The sequence below is a fragment of the Convolutriloba macropyga genome, chromosome 8 (assembly GCF_964194025.1).
Source record: "Convolutriloba macropyga chromosome 8, txConMacr16.3, whole genome shotgun sequence".
NCBI lineage: Eukaryota > Metazoa > Xenacoelomorpha > Acoela > Convolutidae > Convolutriloba > Convolutriloba macropyga.
Window position 1 is genome coordinate 29,045,007 of NC_134475.1, and position 21,643 is coordinate 29,066,649.

The following is a 21,643-nucleotide window of genomic DNA, read 5'->3' on the forward strand; positions in this document are numbered from 1 at the left end:
GCGTGTATGTGTTTGTGCGTAAGTGTGTAAGTGTGTGTGTGTGTGTGTGTGTGTGTGTGTGTGTGTGTGTGTGTAAGTGTCTGTGTTTGTGTGAGCGTGTGTTTGTGTGTAAGTGTGTGTGTGTGTGTAAATGTGTGTGTGCGTGTGTGTTTGTGTGTGCGTAAGTGTGTGTGTGTGTATGTAATTGCGTGTGTGTAAGTTTGTGTGTGTGTGTGTGTGTGTGTGTGTAAGTGTGTGTGTGTTTAAGTGTGTGTGTGCGTAAGTGTGTGTGTGTTAGTGTGTGTGTGTGTGTAAGTGTGTGTTTGTGTAAGCGTGTGTGTGTGTGTGTGCAAGTGTGTGTATGTGTGTGTAAGGGTGTGTTTGTGTGTCTGCGTGTGTGTGTGTGAGCGTGTGTAAATGTGTGTGTGTCTGTATGTGTGCAAGTGTGTGTGTGTGTGAGTGTGCGTTTGTAATTGTGTGTGTGTGTTTGTTTAAGTGTGTGTGTGTGTGTGTGCGTGTGTGTAAGTGTGTGTGTGCTTATGTGTCTGTGTGTGTGTGTGTATAAATGTGTGTGTGTGTGTGTGTGTAAGTGTGTTTGTGTAAGCGTGTGTGTGTGCGCTTGTGTGTAAGTGTGTGTGTATGTATGTTTGTGTGTGCGTAAGTGTGTGTGTATGTAATTGCGTGTGTGTGTGTGTGTAAGTTTGTGTGTATGTAAGTGTGTCTGTGTGTGTAAGTGTGTGTGTGCGTAAGTGTGTGTGTAAGTGTGTGTGTGTGTGTTTGTGTGAGCGTGTGTGTGTGTGTAAATGTGTGTGTGCAAGTGTGTGTGTGCGTGTGTAAGTGTGTGTATGTGTGCAAGTGTGTGTGTGTGTGTTAGTGTGTGCGTGTGTGTCTGAATGTGTGTGTAAGTGTGTGTTTGTGTAAGTGTGTGTGTGCAACTGTGTGTGTGTGTGTGTGTGTGTGTGTGTGTAACTTCGTGTGTGTGTGTGTGCATGTGTCCGTGTGTCTGTGTCCGTATGTCTGCGTGCGTGCGCGCGTTCGTGTGCGCGTTTGCATGTGAGTGCTCGTGCGCGCGCGTGTGTGGGATTCAAATTGCCAGAACAGTTCATGTTTGAAGATCGTCCACTTTAACAATCTGGGGACGCGAAATGGATAATAATTAAGGTCACGAAATGGAACAGGCCAGCAATTTTTTCAATGTGAAGGACCATATCAGCAATTATCTTCCGAAATTCACTATTCGTCATCTTAATAAATTGAAACAAGCTCCGCACAGAAAGTCTTATGACTTTCCTTAATTTTGTTTTCAGGTCCGCTATTGATTAAAACCAGCGTCTCAAAGAAAAATGAATTGTTGGCACAAAATACAGGACATACAGACATCATAGTAAGAGTAGTAATTTCACAATTTTCCCATCAGTTTTTACTCTCACTTTTTAATACATAGTAAACAAACTTCACAAATCAAAAAGAAGTCTTCATAAATTTACAGCATTTCAACACAAATTTTGAGAAATTTGTTAGCATCAGTTAGCAGCACAGACAACCCGACCAATTAACAAGCGGTCAAATTACCTGTATGGCTTCATAGTTGTTCAAAAGCACCCAGTAGATAGAAACAAATATGAATGGTTAATGGATTGAGAATGAATGATTGACAAGACTATTATAGCACAAGGAAAAGACTATTTTCAAATAACTACATCAGCCAAAATTTCAAATCCGTGAACTCATCGAAATCCAGCGTGCAAAGACACTTTTTTCAAATTTATGCAATTATTTGTTTGTCATGCAGCAGCGCTTTTCAAGGCAATATTTTCACATTAGCTCTGTCAGGCAAGAACCCAGAAGGCGAAGTTTTTGTTTGATATTTATTAGCAATCATGCTGCTTAGACATCATACAAGATACGATAACATATCAATAACCTTGATCGTATTACCATCTTTTACTCTAGGTACGATTCAAAGAATGATTTTTCAAAGAATGATTCAAAGAAATATTTATAGCTATGTGATTTTCAGAAACTAGTTATTGGTTAATACCGGCTGGTTCATTCCTGAATAGGCTTCATGAAAAATTACTTAGTAATTCAAAATCATGCATGACATTGTATGATTACTAAGATTCACCAAATTTGAATTATGATAAGCTAGCGACCCGAGATTAGCATACAGTTTCAGAGCACAGAAATGAACGACAGAGATGTCGAATAACTAAGGAGAAAGCATTGCATAACATACCACGTCAATGCAAACAAATAAATATATAAACGTGTATGTGGTTAGAAACTTGTAGAAAATTGGCACGAAAATGCACAAAATAAAGCAATGGTAAATAGTGAATGGGATTACAATTATAATAGTTCAAGATACTTCATCGACTAGCGATTTTGTACTGTAACAGTGGTTTTTTTCTATTAATGCGTAGTGCTCAACAACGAATATGGAAATGAAAGACATTTGAAGTGGTTACATTAGTTTCTCATTCAGAACATAACAAGTCTTTGTTTTCATTAAGGCACTTGAAGTTTCAAAGTTTAGTTCTCATTTTAATTGCGCTTTTGTTTTTTTGTGTGTTTTCTGTTGTTTATCAGACTTTTTGTAGCTGTTTGCCCTTCTTTTGAAAATTGATCTCATGAAATGACACACTTCTCCTGATTCGTGCTGACGTGATCCTAAAACAGGTTGAAGATTGTGGATATTGAAACTACTGCCGATGACTTTGGTCAAAATGTTTTATGACGGATAAACAATACTTTCATTTCACTTCCATTTCTGAACTGTTTTGAATTCCCAGTCATTACAATACAAGTCTAAATCATAGCCAGCAAATTGCCGGAAAAAAGCCGCCGTTGACCCGCTTGACGCACATTGGGATTGAAACAGAAAAATAAAAAAAATTAAGAGATAGAAATTGACATAGTTTCAAAGTGATTTTATTTGGCGTGTAAATTCTGCATATTCGGTTAATTTTTAAAATTACACTTAATTCAGCTTATAAACTGAAGGCTATTCAGCAAAAAAACTAATGCCAGCTAGCACTCGCCTTAATGAAATTTGACAACCTAATGCATTATGACAATTACCGGGCTGAATATGTTTAACCCTTTTCTTTCAACTTTGCTCTTTTGACTTTGATCGTATTCACAACATTACGTATTTCAATACGTGAAAAAACAATTAAAATCCATTCAGTTTGAAAAAGTGAGTAAGTCAGCGTGAAAATCGTGTGACATATGTACAAAGAAAAACGTGATCAACAGGTAAAGAGAAAAAAAAACATAGCGAGACAAGTCCTGACATACAATTAAAAGAATTTTCATTGACTAAATAACAAAAGACTGGACCGAGAAATGGACAATGATTAGAATACGAAAACCATTTAGAAAAACAAATCACAACCAAAAAATAAAAAAAATCATGTCAAAGTGCTGCATGTGAACAAATTTCACTAGCGAGAAAGCAAATTTTCGTTCAAACACCATTTTCTCACTCTACTTCAAAATTAGAGCGAAAACATTTCACGCCGCAAAACCACTCGCTTATTCGCTCCACTTCCTGTTTTGGCGTGACCAAAATTGTCACTCAAATTTGACTTCAAAAATCATAAAAATGTGTGAACAGATCAAAACAAATAGCCCAAAGATTTCCGGAAAGGACTCGTCGCGGAAAATTGACTACCATTACTAATATAAGGAACCTCAAAATTAATTAAGCCAATCAATTTGTAACAGTAACAGGCAAATTAACAAGGGAAATGTAACTGACAACAGAAACTGATAAAGAATCTCATAAAAAAAATCATTACGAATGCGGCTCCAAAACAACTACTGGCAAAAACCTTACGACACAGTTGGTTCTTATTAAATAAACGACTGCCAATTCGCTGAAAAAGCGACAAAATAGTGCATATGCAGAAAACCGAGGAAAGGAAAAGAAAAGACGAATGTAAAACTTTCGACAAAACATTTGAACAGAATTATCCAGAAAAAGCCAAAACGCTATTTCCCATCAGGTTTTTGGCAAATAAACCTTTGTTACTGCTTCTGTTCAGGCAAAAACTTATTAAAGAACAAAAAATACAAAGAAAAAAACTCGAACAATTTATACATTTCAGTGACAAGTGACCTCACTGACTTTCAACGGCACCTTTTAGACGCAAAAGCTATAAAAATAGCTCCAACCAAAGATAGAACAAGAAACACCACCGAAAAATTTAAAATGAGCAAAAAATAACCAACCAACTTTGGGCAAATTGCTCTCAAACGACCGGCGAGCGGTTGGCTTCGTCAGTAGCTAGACACAGTTTAGTGAGGCTGACTTTAGATTAGTTGAAGGGGCGTAAGGTGTGAGAAAAAAGCATAAAAGAGACAAACAGGATAAAAAAATTGCTAAATAATGCTTTTGAGAGCAATCAACAATGATTACCAAAAAAGTGCCTATTAGTTCAATTATGATTAAAACATTTCTACTATAACTCATTGTTAATGAGAATCAGAGATGATGATATTACGGCAGATAACAGCATTTGAAGTGCAGCATCAACAAAGAGAGAGAGAGAGAGAGAGAGAGAGATAAAACGTGAACGAGAAAGAGAAGGAAAGAAACCCTAACCGACAGAGAAAAAGATGGGAAAACTTTCCACGATGGGATTCGACATTGCAACTTCTAGTTCTCTAGCCTTGTTAGTAAATAAATCATACAGAAAAACAAAAAAGGCAAAATTAAAAAAGTCTTCAACTTCGCAATAAAAAATCCAATAACATTTCATTGTCTCGAAAATTCTGTCAATTAACCCATCTCAATGACTTGAAAGTTTTCGTTGGCCAGTAATGGTCGTTAACCTCAGAAAACGACACATTGAAAAATTTTTGAAACCATTGCAAATTTTAACAAAATCATGCAAAAATTCAAGATATTAATATCTTAAGAACCATTTCGGTGTCTGAAGAGACTATCCAGTATCCCGGTGTCAAACCTGAAATAGATTAATGACTCAAAGATCCATGCCCTTAAAACATGATAAAAATTTTCCGCCAATTTGAAAAAAAAATTCAAATTTAAAAATTACTAAGACTGGAGTCATAAAAATATTCAAAAATCCAAAAACAAAAAATTGCAAATAATTTCAAAAAACGGCTTACATTCGTGAAAATCTTAAAATCTTGAAAAACAGTGCATTACATCTATAAACTATGAAGTAACATATTATTAAACCCTACAGGAAGTTCCTTGCTTCCTGGGGCAAGAGAAAACAAAAAACATGACAAAAAATTTCAAAATATTGCAAGTTTAAAAAATAGCTGAAACATGTAATAATAAAGTTGAAAATTAATCAATGACCAGTAAAAATTTTCCAGCAATTATCAAAACCTAACGAGGTTTTCTGACCCTTGAGGCTCAAAATACCTGAATAATGACTATATAAATGTCAAAAAACTGAAAATGTCAAAATTTAAAAAATGCTAAATTCGTGATGTCAAAATCTTGCAAGACATTCCATTACATCTAGAAATTATACAGCAACCCATTTTCAAACCCTAAAAAAGTTCCTTGGTTTTTGAGGCTGAAAAATAAAAAAACGGCAAAAATTTTCAAAAAAACTGGAAAAGCAAACTTTATCAGAAAATTGCCAAAATTTAAGACAATAAATAGTTAACAGACTATTCCATGGCCAATAAAAAATTATCAGTAACTTGTTATGAAAACCCTAGGAGGTTTTCTGGCCCTGGGTCTGGAAAGACCTGAATAAGGAAAAATAAATGTCCAAATAATTGAAAAACAACGTTTTGTCAAAACAACGCTGAAATTCGTATGTTAAAATGTTGAAACCATTCCATTACCACTATTATTAAAACCTGGAGGAAGTTCTTTGACACCTAGGGCTGATAAAAATGAAAAAGAATTGTGCAAAATAGTATAAATTTGCGTGTTTTTAGCTAGCGGTTGTTCGAGTGATTTTATAGGGGGGGCAATAGTGGGGTGGGGGTTAACAGTGGACGGCTCTTCAACCTTAAGAACCGCCCTTCACACCATAAGTATAGGTCTCCAAAAGAGTTTGAGCTAAAACAGAGCTGAAAGGCTCTAAGAGCTCTTAATGACCACTGGCGCAACCTGTTTATCCCGTTTTTGAGGTCGAAAAGTCAAATGGGTCAGACAAAAAATCTGTCAAGCAAAAATCGCATAAAAAAGACAGAAACGACTAATATAACGCTACAAATTTCGAGAGTAAATAAATTTACTGAATTATCTTTAGAAAAAACAACTGAAAATCAACTTATTACATCTCATATTGAAACAATTATATTGAAAGCCAACTAAAACCAATAGAGCAGCTTATTTTAACCACAAAAAGCCACAAATGCTATAAACAATCCACTAACTTCAGCCGAATTGTTCTCAAACGACCGGCGAGCGGTTGCCACCGTCCGCAGCTAGCCACGGTTTAGTGACCTCTAGGCACTACCTCTTTATCCCGTTTCTGAAGACGAAAGTCAATGGGTCAGACAAAAAATCTGTCAAGCGAAAAATTGCATAAAAAAGACCGAAAGGACTAAAATAATTGCTACAAACTTTGAGAGTAATTAAATTTACTGAATAATCTTTAAAAAAACAACTGAAAATTAACTTATTACATCTCATACTGAAACAATTATATTGAGAGCCAACTAAAACCAATAGAGCAGCTTATTTTAACCACAAAACTCCACAAATGCTATATACAATCCACTAGCTTCGGCCGAACTGCTCTCAAACGACCGCCAAGCGGTTAGCTCCGTCAGTAGTTAGCCACGGTTGTGAGTTTAGCTTTATCATAATTGCAGAGTCGAGGTGAGCGCAGCGTGGGAAGGGGGTTGACGGGGGGCTAATAGAGGGTAATCAGCGGGGGTGGGGTTGGGGGCAGAAGTGGGGGCGTAACAGTTGGAGGGGGATCTTTGGCGGCACGGTGACCTTACGGCCTGAACGATATGCAGGGGTGGAGATTAAGGGGTTGATGTGGGGGCGAGGGATCATCTTTTAAGAACTGCCAAAGCATTTCTACTATAAATAAGCGTTAATGAGAGCAATAGATGGCGACATCACGCCACATAAAAGCAGCTGAAGTGCGGCATCAACGAAAGAGTTAAAGAGAGAGAGAGAGAAAGAACGTGAACGAGAAACGAGAAAGAGACAGAAAGAAACCCACTCCGACAGAGAGAGCTCGGAATATTTTCCATGATGAGATTCGACTATGCAACTTCTAGTTGTCTATCCTTGTTAGTAATTAAATCATACAGAAAAAACTGAAAAGTGCAAAATTTAAAAAATAAATTCCCAGATATCGAAGTGAAAAATAGGTTACAAACTATTTCTTCTCTGCAGTTCTTTCATGTAACCCATCTTCAAGGCTTCAAAGTTTTGTTGGCCAGTAATGATCGTTAAACTCAGAAAAGAACAAAATTACAAAATTCAAATTTGAAAAAAATCTTGCCAAAAGTCATGACATTTAAATCTTCAGAACCATTTCATTGTCTCAAAAGACTACCCATTTTCCCATTTCAATCCATTAATAGTTTCACTGACTCATAAAGATCCATAAACTTTGAACATGATGATAAACTTCCGGAAATTTGAAAATAAATTTTATCGAAAAATTGCTAAAACTCGATCCATTAAAACATTGATTACCATTCCATTAACTCTAAAAACTATGCAGCAACTTATCATCAAACCTTGGAGGAGGTAAAAAGCAATTCAAAAACCTTTAAAAAGAATTGCCTAAATTTGTGATTGTAAAATCATGAAAAACATTCCATTACATCTAAAAATTATGCAGTAACCTATTATGGAGCCCTAGAGGAGGCTCATTGGCTCTTGAGGCTGGAGGAAACTAGAACATGACAAAAAATTCAAAAAATGAAATTAATTACAAGTTTTACCAACAAATTGCAAATAATTGTGAAATTAAAAAGTTGAAAGATATTCCCTGGCCATTAAAATTTTCAAGTAATTCATCAAATCATAATGGAGGTTTTCTGATGCTGAAGAAATTTGAATAATGACCAAAAATGTCAGAAAATTGAAGAAACTGCTAAAATTCGAAATGTTAAAATCTTGAAAAACATTTCATTTTATCTGGAAAATATGCAGTAACCTATAATCAAACCCAAGAGGAGGTTCCTTGGCTCTATAGGCTGGAGAAACCTAAAACATGACAAAAATTTTCAATCCAAAATACTTAAAACTTAAGTTTTATCAAAAAATTGCCAATATTCTTGATGTTAAAAACCATTTCATTACAACTAGAAACAATGAAGTAACCTAATATAAAACCCTAGAGGGGTTCCCTGACGCCTAGGGCTGAAAAAAACTAAAAAATGATAAATTTTCAGAAACCTGGAAAAAAACTGTAAAATTAGTATAAATTTGCGTGTTTTGTTTGGAGTACAAAAACCTACAGCTCTTAAAATGGTCACATAAAAAGTACTTATGTCCTGCTCCAACAAAAAAATCAGAAAAATGACAAAACCACAAACATAGCTGGCAGATTGCCAGAAAATAGCCGCAACAGATTCGTAGATCGGCAGTCTAAAAGAAACAGTAAAAAAGACAGACCAAAAAACTCGTCTTTTCATTGAAGGCTGATCTGTTATACTTTGATTAAAAATCTGTATAAGTTATTCCTGCCTCCATTAGCTGATCTCAAATAACCTTCATTTGGAGTCCCACACAACCATTTGACCTTATCTCTTTGAATTAAAGTAAATAAAAGTCAATTTCAATGTGAGGAAGTCATTTTTGAGAGTGAGGTAAGTCAAGTGTGACCAAAAATTTAAACATAACCGACTAACGTCTGGCGAATTGCTCTCAAACGACCGGCTGGCTTCGTCAGTAGCTAGTCAGGGGGGGGGGGGTGCACTGGGGGCTGATGGGGGCAACACTGGGTTGGGGTGGGGGGTGGGCAACAGCGCGGTGGGGATGGGGGCCAACGGGGGGGGGGTCTCAACCTCTCAGAACCGCCCTTCACACCATAAGTATAAGTCTGCAAAACAGTTTGAGCTGAAACAGAGCTGAAAGGCTCTAAGAGCACTTATTGCCCGCTGGGCGCTACCTGTTTATCCAGTTTTTGAGGACGAAAAGTCAAAAGCGTCAGACGAAAAATCGGTCAAGCGAAAAATCGCATAAAAAAAAAGACCAACAGGACTAATATAATTGCTACAAACTTCGTTTGAGAGCAATTAATAACGCACATGAAAAAAACTCGCCCCACTAAGAGCGAAAAATGACGTCACACATGCAATTCAGTTGAAATTGCATGAACGAATGAACAAAAAGTGGCTGTGACGTCATATGGTCGTAACAAAAATCATGACGACGAAAACCAGGAGAAGGCCAATAATAGCCCCAGCTATCGCTGTGCGGCTATTAAAAAATTAGCAACATTTTAGGCTCGAAAACTCCTAAAAATGACCTTTTGACCTTAAACCACGGTATTCCTAGTAGATTCAGCACATTAAGCACTTAAGGACTACTAAACACGGCTAAGTGCCTCTAATGAACTTTAATGCCCGCTGGGCGCTACCTGTTTATCCCGTTTTTGAGGATGAAAGTCAAATGCTTCAGACGAAAAATTGGTCAGGCGAAAAATCGCATTAAAAAAGACCGACAGGGCTAATATAATTGCTACAAACTTCGTTCGAGAGCAATTAAAAATGTGAAGCAGAAAACAAGAACTGCTAATAAAGCGTACAACATGGCAAAATGGTTTTAAAAAAGCTTAAAATTGAACCTAAAACATCATTTTTTGATTCAGATGGTCAAAAAGCTCTCATACACACTATTACTAGTTTGGGTAAGCGATACAAACATCTTTGACAGAAAAAATGGAGTTTGACCTAAACAATTTTTCACGCGTTTCACTTCCTGTTTCAAATACACTCCAACCAAATTACCGATCGAAAACGACGCTCCACCAATACTCCTCTTCGAGTAGTAAAACAAGACAGCGCCCTAATACAATTCAAATTCTTTGATTTGTAGAAAAAGGGGAGCGCCTGAATAATAACCGTTGAGAGGCCGACGGCGGCTATTAACAAGGTTTATTTTTAGGTTGGTTCCGATTCTCTACGAGTAAGGTCAGTGAATTGATGGCGCACGTGATTAATGCAAGGGACTTCAAGTGATTTCGAGGTCTGCAAAGGCTGATTTTGTACGAATATTCAAGCACAATCGCTTTTTTCAGGTACTTTTTAAATTTTAAGATTGTCAAAATAGAGCGCAAGCGCAAGGCATGTAGTTGAGATGGCTATACTTGTACTGACCAAGTCAATGTGTTCTTCGTGAGTGACGCGGCGTCTACAGTGTCTAGCTGCGACCTCCTGAAACAGAATGGATGGTAAAAAGCAAATTTCAGCAAAACTAACTTCAGCAATACTTATTCAACGCAGAGAACCTGCTAAACAAAACTAATGGTAACACCCATTTTTTTCAGTCTGAAAGATATGCTCAAACTGAACAACAAGCTGTTTATCAGAGAACTCGGTGATTGTCAAGTTACGTTTCATTTTTTTCTTGTTCATGGACCTCAGAAGATAATCGTTCATAACATTTAATTGCAGTACATTTATCTGCTCGCATCAATCTCTCTCCCTTCTTCTAACACTTTTTGACAGAATCTTAATTATGAAACTGACCTAATCGCCGTTTTCCTCATTACAATACGGTGCGGTGTGTCACCACACAATGTTTTGCACGGCTAGAGATTATTCAGGCAAAGTCAAGGTATGTTTCACGCTTCCTTAAAAAACTTTCATCAACGAGGCTTTCAGCAAAAATATCCCGGCTAATAATTGCAACTCAGGCAGAAAAAAGTCATTACTGAGAGCATCTGTTAACCGTAAATTCTTAAGTAATTGGACACCATTCGCAGACGTTACGGAACTCAGACGGTAGAAGTAGTTTCATACGGCGATTGGACTGACCTGTCCCTCGGGGTTGTATAGGTATGTGGTGTACTCGTCTCCCACAGGCCACTGACGCATGTTCTCAGCCACAATGCTCTCTGGTAGCTCTGTGTACCCTCCGGGCGATTTCATACTGTGCACCTAAAGAGAGCACACATCTAGTTTAGAAATCTCGAGTTTAAACAAGGTAGCTGGCAGATAACTGCCAGAAAACTGCCGCAATAGCTTCTATCAGCAGTTCTATCAGCTTTTCAAAAAGATAAGAAAAGCAGCGAAAAATTATTAACAGTTAAGATGCTATTTTTTTATTCAGAATCTGTTTAAATTGTTGCTGTTCGAAAATAACCTTCAATTAGTGACACATACTCAATTGAACTTATTTCCTTGAATTTAAGTAAAGAAAAGTCATTTTGCTAATGATGAAAGTAACTTTTGAGAATGAGGTACGTCAAATGTGACCAAAAATCAAACATAGCGGGCAGAATGCCGGAAAAAAGCCACCGTTGACGCGCTTGACGCACATCAGGATTGAAACAGAAAAAAGACAGAACTTTTTCCTTTTTCATAAGTTTAAAAATATGTTCTAAATCGGTGTGCAGTTTCAGTTAGATTCTAAAACTATACTTAACTCAGCTTCTAAACTGAAATCAATTAGGCTTGAATAGGTATGCTCATTAAGCTTTATGTCAGCTAGAAATCGCTCTAAAGAACTTTGATAGCCTAATCCACTATGACTTAATGACCGGGCTTTATCGGTTTATCCCGTTTCTTTTGACTTTGCTCTTTTGACATTGACCGCATTCACCACATTGCGTAATTCAATGCGTAAAATAATATAAAATCCATTCAGTTGAAACAGTGATAGAAGTAAGTCCGAAGTCAAGCGTGAAAATTGTGACTCCTGTGAAACGAAAAACGTGATAGAAAGGTAATGCGGTTTAAAAAAAGGAGAGCCCCTAAACAAGAGGCACTGAGAGGCTGACGGAGGCTATTAATCACGTAAATGAAAAAACAACTCGCTCCACGAAGCGCAAAAAATGAAATAGCAGTTGAAATTGCGTGAATGAATTCGTGACGTCATCTGGAAGACGAAAAACATAGCAGGACCAGTCCTGGAATACAGTTCAAAGAATTGAAGCAACTGAAGATAACGCTAACAGCCACCCTAAAAGGACAGCTAGCGATAACACAAACCAAATACAAAGACGTCCACAAAAGAAAACAAAAATCGATGAAACAAACTCATTTCATTTATTTATAAGTGTTATCGAAGTTTTATTCCCAAAAAAAACATCAAAATCGACATTTGGCTAAAAGGATTTTACGAATTTCATTGAAAAGAAGTAGCATCGAAACCAATAAAACAGGCACATAAAATTTAAATTCGTCAACATCAACTGCACTATCTATCAGTAGAAAGCATATAAAATTTCCAACGAAATTAACTGCGGGAACACAAAACAAATGCAGTTAACAATAAAAAGTTTGCTTCAAATTAAAAAATGTCGAATACAACTGCAATTGAATTATTAGCATTAAACTTAAACCATTCAATAGACTCCCTTATGCCAAATTGGAGAGCAAGCAAGACCTATCAATAATGAGACTAACCGACATGACAAATTAATGTACAAAACAATTTTTTTTAAAAAAACTGTCAAAATCCAAAAGAAAATCACAAAAAAAAAAATTTTGAACGCAAGCCGTGTCAAGTCGTGAAAACCGTCGGATATGAATGAAAACTATTTAACATATTAAGATTTGATTTGAGAGCACATAGACCTGTCATAATTGAGTCTAAGCGAGAGAACTACAAAACCAACAAGAAGTCTCAAAATCCGACAAGAAAATTAGTAAAAAATTTTGAACACAAGTTGTGTTAAAGTCGTTAAAACCGGCAGTTTTGGCCTGAAACTAAATAAACTCGAATACGCCTATTAGGTGACCAATGAAACATCATTAAGAAGATTAAGTGACAGATCAACAAAAAACTACAGAAGAGGGGTCAAAATCCGAAAATAGCAATTTTTAAAGTGGTTTCAGAATAGTGAAAAACTGTTAGATAAGACGGAAAACCTTAAAATTGATCAATATGGGACCATTGAAAAGTATATTCCCTTGCTTCCTTCTTTCTATGACTTAGGCTTGCTGAACGGTTGATAATCAAATAAAAGTTTTATTCCACTCAGTAATGGCGCTTTAAAATTCTCCAGTTTCCCAGCTCTAAATAATAACCGACTAGCGTCGATCGAATTACTCTTAAACTGTCCAGTGGTTAGTTTCGTCAGTAGCCGGCTTAAAATAGAAAGAGAGGGTCCATGGGGGTTGAGCGGAGTGGGGCGGTTTCAGATAGGTCGAGCGTAGGGATGGAAAGAGGAGAGTTGGGGCGAAGAGGCGCGAAAAAGTCCACCATCACTTATAACTTCTCAGTAACCTCGGTAAATTTTACACTTAGACACTAGAAAAGTTCAAGAGAACCCCTCACAGCGACTGGGTCTTTCCCACTATACCCCCTCGAAATGTGTCCCCCCTTATTGTAAATAAACAGCTATTGAGGGTGGGGGGAGTTCAATCACAACTAAACTGGGGGTGGGGGAGGGGGTCATTTTAAATAAAAATGACACCAGGGACTTATTGCCCTGCAGGCTTTACCTGTTTATCGCTGTTTTTGTGGACAAACGGTCAAACAAAAGAAAACTATCAGACGAAAACTCATTATTACAAAAAATTGCATTGAAAAATATCAAAAGCATTAATAACATCCGACAAACGTCTGGAATTGCTCACAAACGACTGGCGAGACGTTGACTTTGTCAGTAGCAAGCTACGGTTTTGAGAAGCTAGCTTCACTTTAATTGAAGGTGTGTGGGGCGGGCGCACGGGGTGAAGGGGTTAAATACGATGGGTTACGAGTGAAACGATGTGCAGGGTTGGAGATTGGGGGCTGTGGCGGTGGGTGGAAGTCAAGTGGTGGTGGTGGTGGTGGTGGGGGGGGGGGGGGGGAAGAAAGGCGAATCAATAAAGAAAAGTAAAAGTCTTAGTGAATCACATACGTAAGAGTCTAGTAAGCCGTAAGGGTCAAAGAACTCCGGGCGTTATATGTTTATCCCGTTTTCGATGACAAAATGTAAAAAGAGTGAGACGAAAAATCGGTCAAGAGAAAAATTGCATATAAAAGACCGCATGACTAATAAAATTGCTACACAATTAATTTGAGAGCAATAATTTCTACAAAATTTGATTAAGAGCCATCAGAAAATAACTTGGTAATTTATAATTTCTCAGTAACCTCGGCAGATTTACCACTTAGAGACTAGAAAAGTTCAAGAGAACCCCTCACAGCGACTGGGTCTTTCCCACTATACCCCCTCGAAATGTGTCCCCCGTTATTGTAAATACACAGCTATTGAGGGTGGGGGTCTATCTTAAATCACAACTGAACTGGGTGGTGGGGGAGGAGGGTCATTTTATTGAAAAATGACACCAGGGACTTAATGCCCTCCAGGCTTTACCTGTTTATCGCTGTTTTTGTGGACAAACGGTCAAACAAAAGAAAACTATCAGACGAAAAGTCATTATAAAAAATTGCATTGAAAAATATCAAAAGCATTAATAACATCCGACAAACGTCTGGAATTGCTCACAAACGACTGGCGAGCAGTTGACTTTGTCAGTAGCTAGCTAAGGTTTTGAGAGGCTAGCTTCACTTTAATTGAAGGTGCGTGGGGCGAGCACATGGGGTGAAGGAGTGTTGAATACGCTGGGTTACGAGTGAAACGATGTGCAGGGTTGGAGATTGGGGGGCTGTGACGGTGGGTGGGGGTCAAGTGGTGGTGGTGGTGGTGCGGGGGGGGGGGGGGGAGAAAGGCGAATCAGTAAAGAAAAGTAAAGTTTTAGTGATTCACATACGTAAGAGTCTAGTAAGCCGTAAGGGTCAAAGAACTCCGGGCGTTACATGTTTATCTCGTTTTTGATGACAAAATGTAAAAAGAGTGAGACGAAAAATCCGGTCAAGAGAAAAATTGCATATGAAAGACCGCATGACTAATATAATTGCAACACACTTAATTTAGAGCAATTAATAATTTCTACAACTTTGATTGAGAGCCATCAGAAAATAACTTGGTAATTTTATTTAAAAAAGGCTTCAAAAAAGGTGAAAACTGAACAAAAAAATGTTTTTCTTGATTCAGCAGCCACCGGTTGACAAAAACCAAAACCTTACCCAAAGATCAATTTGCAGCGCATGTAAACTAGCAGTAGAAAAAATTATTCGATAAATGCTGCCCTTTATTGTACCAAAGTAAAAAGCAAACTAATTGATTTAGTATCCGACTTAAGTGATTTAGTTTCCGACTAGCTTCGAGTGAATCGTGGAAACTTCTGTTTGAGAAAAATTGTCGAATTGCAGAAATAGCTATTGTAGAATTGTTGCAATTTTTGAAATCGCTACATCTTTTAAGCATAGAGCGCTTAAATTTATCATAGCTTTGTACTGAGTGAAAAAGGGGAAAACAAAAAACAAAACCCCTTACTTAGTATGGTTGCACATTGACAAGTTTTTATTGTTATGTAAAGCATGTCATAGAATCAAAATTAAGCGCGCAAATTGATGACGATAAGAGCTCGAGCTTTCCCTCAAAGTTAGTTGCAAACTCTAGGATAGGATTATTTAATGTGCTTTGCAAAACATACACTAATATTTTTTTCATTCTTGACCATCAATTAGTTTCCGCCTGTTTTATGGCCCTTTAGACAGACCTTCAATCGCGCAGGGCACACAAAACTCGAGACAACACGGTATATGAGAGTCAAGTGCTTACGAGTGTGACAGCCTTGGGTTGTAGTACAATTCCAGCTGGGAAGAAGAAGCGGACAACCTCCTCTCCCATGAGACGACGTAATTCGTACTTCTCAAGATCTATCTCCTGAAACACAACGTGAGTATTCTCACTAAATGGCGCTGACTATATCTAAACATGCTTTCATAATCAAGCACCGCTCATCTACATTTTTCACATAATTGTCTAACAAATGAAGAAAAGTTAGAAATTACCAAAAACTTCCCTAACTTGGCGTACGAGTAAAAGCAAATCGTTAAACTTAAACCATTAAAATAAATATTGCCGCATTAAAAAGGCCAATGAAAATAGCCATTAATGAGACCAGGAGACAAGACAAAACATACCCGGCAGATTGCCGGAAAATAGCCGCCGTTGATTCCAATAAGCACGATTGGGATTGAAAGAATAGAAGATATTGAAAAAAAAAGATTTTTGTACAAAAACATTTTTTAAGTCCGATTTATTTTGATGGCATTTCGTAGTTGAAGATAACGTACTTCTGTTTCTTAGAGAGAGGCTACATGGGCTACTATCAATACCAATAAGCATTAGAGATGGTAACTAAGACTTATAGTAACGACGTTCAAATAGCGGGCATCTAAAATTGGGCTTTATGGGTTTATCCCGTTTCTACTTCTGACTTCAATTTTTTATACTGACTCTGTTCATTTTGAATTGCTTTGCTGAGCAACTGATGTTCAAAATCACTTTTAGCAGAATGAGAGAAGAGAGAAACTAGTCTAGAGAAGTCAAAAAGATATCACGCAAAATATTGAAAAAGCGGCAAAATGAGGTAAAGCGAAAAATTTTTTTATTCGACGAAGTAAAAAAAAAAAATAGGAGCGCTATAATAGCCGGCTGAGAAGATGAGGCGGCTATTAACAACTAAATAAAAACATAACCGACTAAACGTCGGAAGAATTGCTCTCGAACGACTAGTGGGAGCTCTATTGAATTGCAGCCTGCTTCAGTCGGGGGGCGGGGGGGGGGGGAAGCCTAAATGGGACTAAGAAGTTCAATAGCGGGCTTCAAAAAACCACATTAGAGGTTAACATATACCACTATTAAGATTTAAAGTAAAAATGGCACCAGTTTCGGCGCACTTTTCATCTGACTTCTAGTATTAAATTGCCGCCAATTGAGTTCAGCTGCTTGAAATTGTGATTGAGAGGGAATTTTAGATCACGCGAAACGCAAAAAGTCAAGGGCGTAAAAGTCACTCGAAAAGTCAAAACGGTCAAGCGAAAATTTTGCATAAAAACACACACGTTCACAATAATTGCTAAGAACTTCGTTCAAGAGCAATTAAACAAAATTAACATAAACAAACGTTAATAACAACCATAAACTATTTTTTAGTAAGAATGGCGGAATATAATCATAAAAAAAACAAAACTAAACAAGTTTTTTGCTCTTCACAACGCAAATGGGCCCTGTCCTTAACAAGACTAGGTAACCAGTCGACATACAGAAAAAGTGAAATAGTTCAAAAATCCATTGATGTTCTGTGAAACATTAATCTCAGAAGTCAAAACAACCATAAGCTTACAACTAAAGGATGCTAGATAAAATCATATGAAGCTCCTTAGGAAGGCCATGGGAGCTATCATTAGTGAGAATGTCTTAAGGCTAAAAAATATCAACAAATACAGGCATTCTCAGAGAATTTACAATAACTAGTGGTGAAGCGATTAAATCCAAAAGCAATTAACCGACAAGATCCACTAGGGCCGCAGTTGAACATCAGTGGGGCCTCTTTTTAAAAGGACTAATTGAACAGACAACAGAAACAACCACAAACATTGAGATTATTCTCTGCTTCAGAAGAAAGAGAGTGGGACCTTTTATTAATGAGACTAAATTACAAGTTGACGAAAAGAAAAGGGCAAATTCAAAACATCAATGATATTTGGGGAAACAAGCAATTTCAATAAACATATCCGACTAAGGTCGCGTGAATTGCCCTCAAAGACCGGCGAGCGGTTGGCTTCGGTAGTAGCCAGCTGGGGCTTAGAGATGCTGGCATTAGCGGGCGTCGCGCCGTAATAAAAATCACGAGCTTCCAGAAAACTCATGATACTTATGTTCATTGGGCCTTATCTAAACGTAAATCGCACCTGTCAAAAATTGAACCTCGATATGAAATCTTACTTGCCTGTAATTAACATGAAAAAAAAAACAATGCGCGAAGACTATTAAAGAAAACAACGCCCCAATACAATCGGAGTCCTCTTTGATTCGAAAAATCTACGAGGAGAGAGATCAAAAGTAGCCTTGCTATAGCTACAGAAAATACGTAGCTGATCCAATTCATAGCGCAATTCACAACAAAATCTGGCAACAAATTTTAGTACATCGCAAAAAAATTGATGAATTTCAGATAAATTCAGATTTAAAATAGCGAAAAGCCGGCAAAAATGTATTTCTACAGCCCTTTCAAGAAGCCAAATCCTCATCTGAGCATACAAACTTGTTCCACCAGTTTTTTAGGTCCGTACGTCAGGCAAATTTGGACATAGTGCTCTAAGATAAATATTTGCTGCCATTTGTTATTACAAAGGCCGAATTGTCACAAAAATTAGTCAAAAAGTAAGATTAAACAGTTCAACAGCCCCCATGCTCTTTAGAGATGAAATTAATAACAATATCGGTAACAATTTTAACACATTGTAGCAAAGTTGATGAGAATTTGAGCAAAAATAACGGAAAATGTGAACGAAAACAACGGAAATTAGTCTGCTGTCCACAAATTTAAACCTTAATAACTCCTCGCAAAAACAAAAATATAAAAACTTTTTCGTTCCATATTCTACCCTTTCGGATGGACTTTCTGGTTATACCATTCGCAACTCTTTACGATGGAAACTGACAAAAAAACAAGCTGAGCATATAGTTTCCCCCCCTAAGGAAGGTGGGGCCGGAACAAGGAAGTTGCGATAACAAACTGATCAATGATTCATTGATAGCGCTTTGAATAGCAACGTTGCTCGTAGCATGCGATACAACTACCGCATGCCTCTAAGTTTAAAACGAGAGTAGTCATTATTATTATTATGACATTATTATTATTATTATTATTATTATTATTATTATTATTATTATTCTAACTGACTTCATCATTTCTGCAACTTTTTCGTGGAAACTAATATCCTCAAGAAAAACAACGAGAAAATAAGTCACAAACATAGCCGTCAGTTTGCCGAAAAATAGCCGCGATAGGCGCTTGTGGCCTTCCATGAATTGAAACTAAAGAAAACATAACCGACTAAACGTCGAAAGAATTGCTCTTGAACGACTAGTGGGAGCTCCAATCAATTGCAGCCTGCTTCAGTTGGGCGGAGCCTAAATGGGACTAAGAAGTTCAACAGTGGACTTCAAATAACCACATTAGAGGTTAACATATACCACTATTAAGATTGAAAGTGAAAAATGGCGCCAGTTTCGGCGCACTTTTCATTTGACTTTTAGTATTAAATTGCCGCCAATTGAGTTAAGCTCCTTGAAATCGTGATTAAGAGAATTTTAGATCACGCGAAACGCAAAAAGTCAAGGGTGTAACAGTCACTCGAAACATCAAAACTGTCAAGCAAAAATTTTGCATAAAAAGACACGTTTACAATAATTAATAAGTTAAACAGATTGACAACCAGTCCTTTCATAGACCACTGAACTTTTTGGCTAGATTCGGACTGTCATTTTTATGAGACACATAAGCTCTGTAAGGAAAAAGCCCTAAGAGCTTTTTCAGAATCAACATTCGAAATTAAAAACTCACGACTCCAATGCTCAAGAATTATGGCATATACGTTTGGCACTACTTAGATGCACACTATTGACCTTGAAATATTAAATGTTCCTAAAATTGTCATTTTTTGAGTGACGCCGCGCAAACAAAGTTTAACCGCAAAGCAGTAGAAATCACTGAAATTGAAAAAGTCAATTGCAAGAAGTCAGGTCGCAAGAATCATCGAGGGAGAAAAATTACATTACAACTATAAATAAAACGAGCCAAACTTGTTGTACGCAATGTACCCGACGGATTGCCGGAAAATAGCCGCCATTGATTCCCATAACCACAATTGGGGTTGAAAGAAAAAAATGAACATTTTGTAGGAAAACGCAATTTAAAGTGCAATTTATTTTGATGTCATTTTGTAGTTTAAAGTACTCCCGTTTCATAAAAAGACAATATAGGAGCTGGTATCAATACCAAAAAACATTAGAGATGGTAACAATGACTTAACATAGCCGGCAGATTGCCGGAAAATAGCCGCGATAGACGAATGTGGCCTTCCATGAATTGAAACAACTAAAGAAATAAGATAGACCAGCAGTCCTTTAATAGACCACTAAACTTTTAAGGTTAGATTCGGACTGTTAATTTTATGACACATAGGTCTATAAGGAGAGCTTTTTCAAAATTGATATTCGAAATTAAAAACTCAAGACTAATAATCAAGAATTAGGGCATATAAGTTTGCAACTACTTAGATGCACACTATTGATCTTTAATAAAAAAATGTTCATAAAATGTAAAGTTCCATAAGTGCGTTCAGAAGTCATTTTTTTGAGTGAGGTAAGTCACGCAATTGACCTAAAAGCAGAAATAACGTCACGCACACAAATTTTAATTGCAAAGCAATAGAAGTCACTGAAGTCAATTCCAAGAAGTCAATTCCAAGAAGTCAGGTCGTAAGAATCATCGATGGAGACGACAAATTAAAAAAAAACCGCGATGTCCCCAATAATAGCCGCTATCGCTTCCCGGCTATTAATAAGAACAAATTTCGAGTAATGGGCATCTAAAACTGGGCTTTATGAGTTTATCCCGTTTCCATCTCCGATTTCGTTTTTTTTATAATGACCTGTTCATTTTGAGCTTATGTGGTGCGCAACTGCTGTCTAAAAATACTTTAAGCCGAATGAGCGAAGAGTGAAACTTGCGTAGAGAAGTCAAAAAGATTGGTTGAACAAGATTGTAGAAGTCAACATGTTGCATAAACTGTGAACTGAGGTAAAGCGAAAAATTTCAGTTCGACTAAGTAAAAAATATGAGCGCTATAAAAGCAGGCTGAGAAACTGAGGCGACTATTAACCATCAAAATACGAGAGCAGCAAAAGTCTAGCCATGTAAGGCTCCCAAAATTTTGGAAGACAAATTTCAATACTGCAAGAGATGTATATATTACACATATATTACAATATAAAACCAGTAATCAATTGGTAACTAAATAAACTTTGTCGCTTTAACTGAATATTAGCTGTCGCTTCAAATCACCAAGAACGCGGTAAAACTAAACAATGACCAAAATATTAATCAAATCAAAATTAATCATGAAAAAGACCAAAGAGACAGAACAATAATTCAACACAAAAATTTCTATGTTACCAAAACCAAGCCAGCTGAAAATTCGCCGAAAAATAATGTTGTTCAAAATGTTGGAGAGTGAAGCTGGCAAAACCTCAGTGCCATATTATGTAAAATAAAATCAATTTCAAACAAAAAACTTTAATAAATTCATCGGAAAACGACAAAATTTATTAGTTCAAATCAATAATTTCCAAATTAATAAAGGCAGGAAGAATAAAACTGTAGGTCTTAGGAGAATATTAGACAGAAACAAGCTAGAATGCGCAGAAAACATAAAATATGAAAAAGACATTTGCAATTTCTGAAAAATCAAAAAACTAAAATGGAAAATTTAATTGAAAAATAGAAAATTTGAGGTAAAAACGTATAGGTTTTTTATTAAGCATTTGAAGTTGAAGTTGACGAACCGTTTATAGTCATTTTCCTGTCGCAGTAAGAAGTAAAAACAGCTCAATTGCGAAACAGTAAAACAAATTAAAAAGTTAAAAATATGATAAAAATGTTCACT

General features: G+C 36.9%; 1 protein-coding gene across 1 annotated transcript in view; it reads right to left on the minus strand.

Annotated features, from left to right (window-relative positions):
• Positions 1-1,310: 1,310 nt before the first annotated feature.
• LOC142344654 (prelamin-A/C-like) overlaps positions 1,311-21,643 on the minus strand; it is a 48,829-nt gene continuing 28,496 nt past the window's right edge. The window contains exons 11-14 of the mRNA XM_075396479.1: positions 15,744-15,848; positions 10,939-11,061; positions 10,279-10,335; positions 1,311-2,652 (exon numbers count right to left, since the gene is read on the minus strand). Of these exons, the coding sequence (XP_075252594.1) occupies positions 2,611-2,652; positions 10,279-10,335; positions 10,939-11,061; positions 15,744-15,848 (327 nt within the window). The 3' untranslated portion in view covers positions 1,311-2,610. The remainder of the gene's footprint in view (positions 2,653-10,278; positions 10,336-10,938; positions 11,062-15,743; positions 15,849-21,643) is intronic.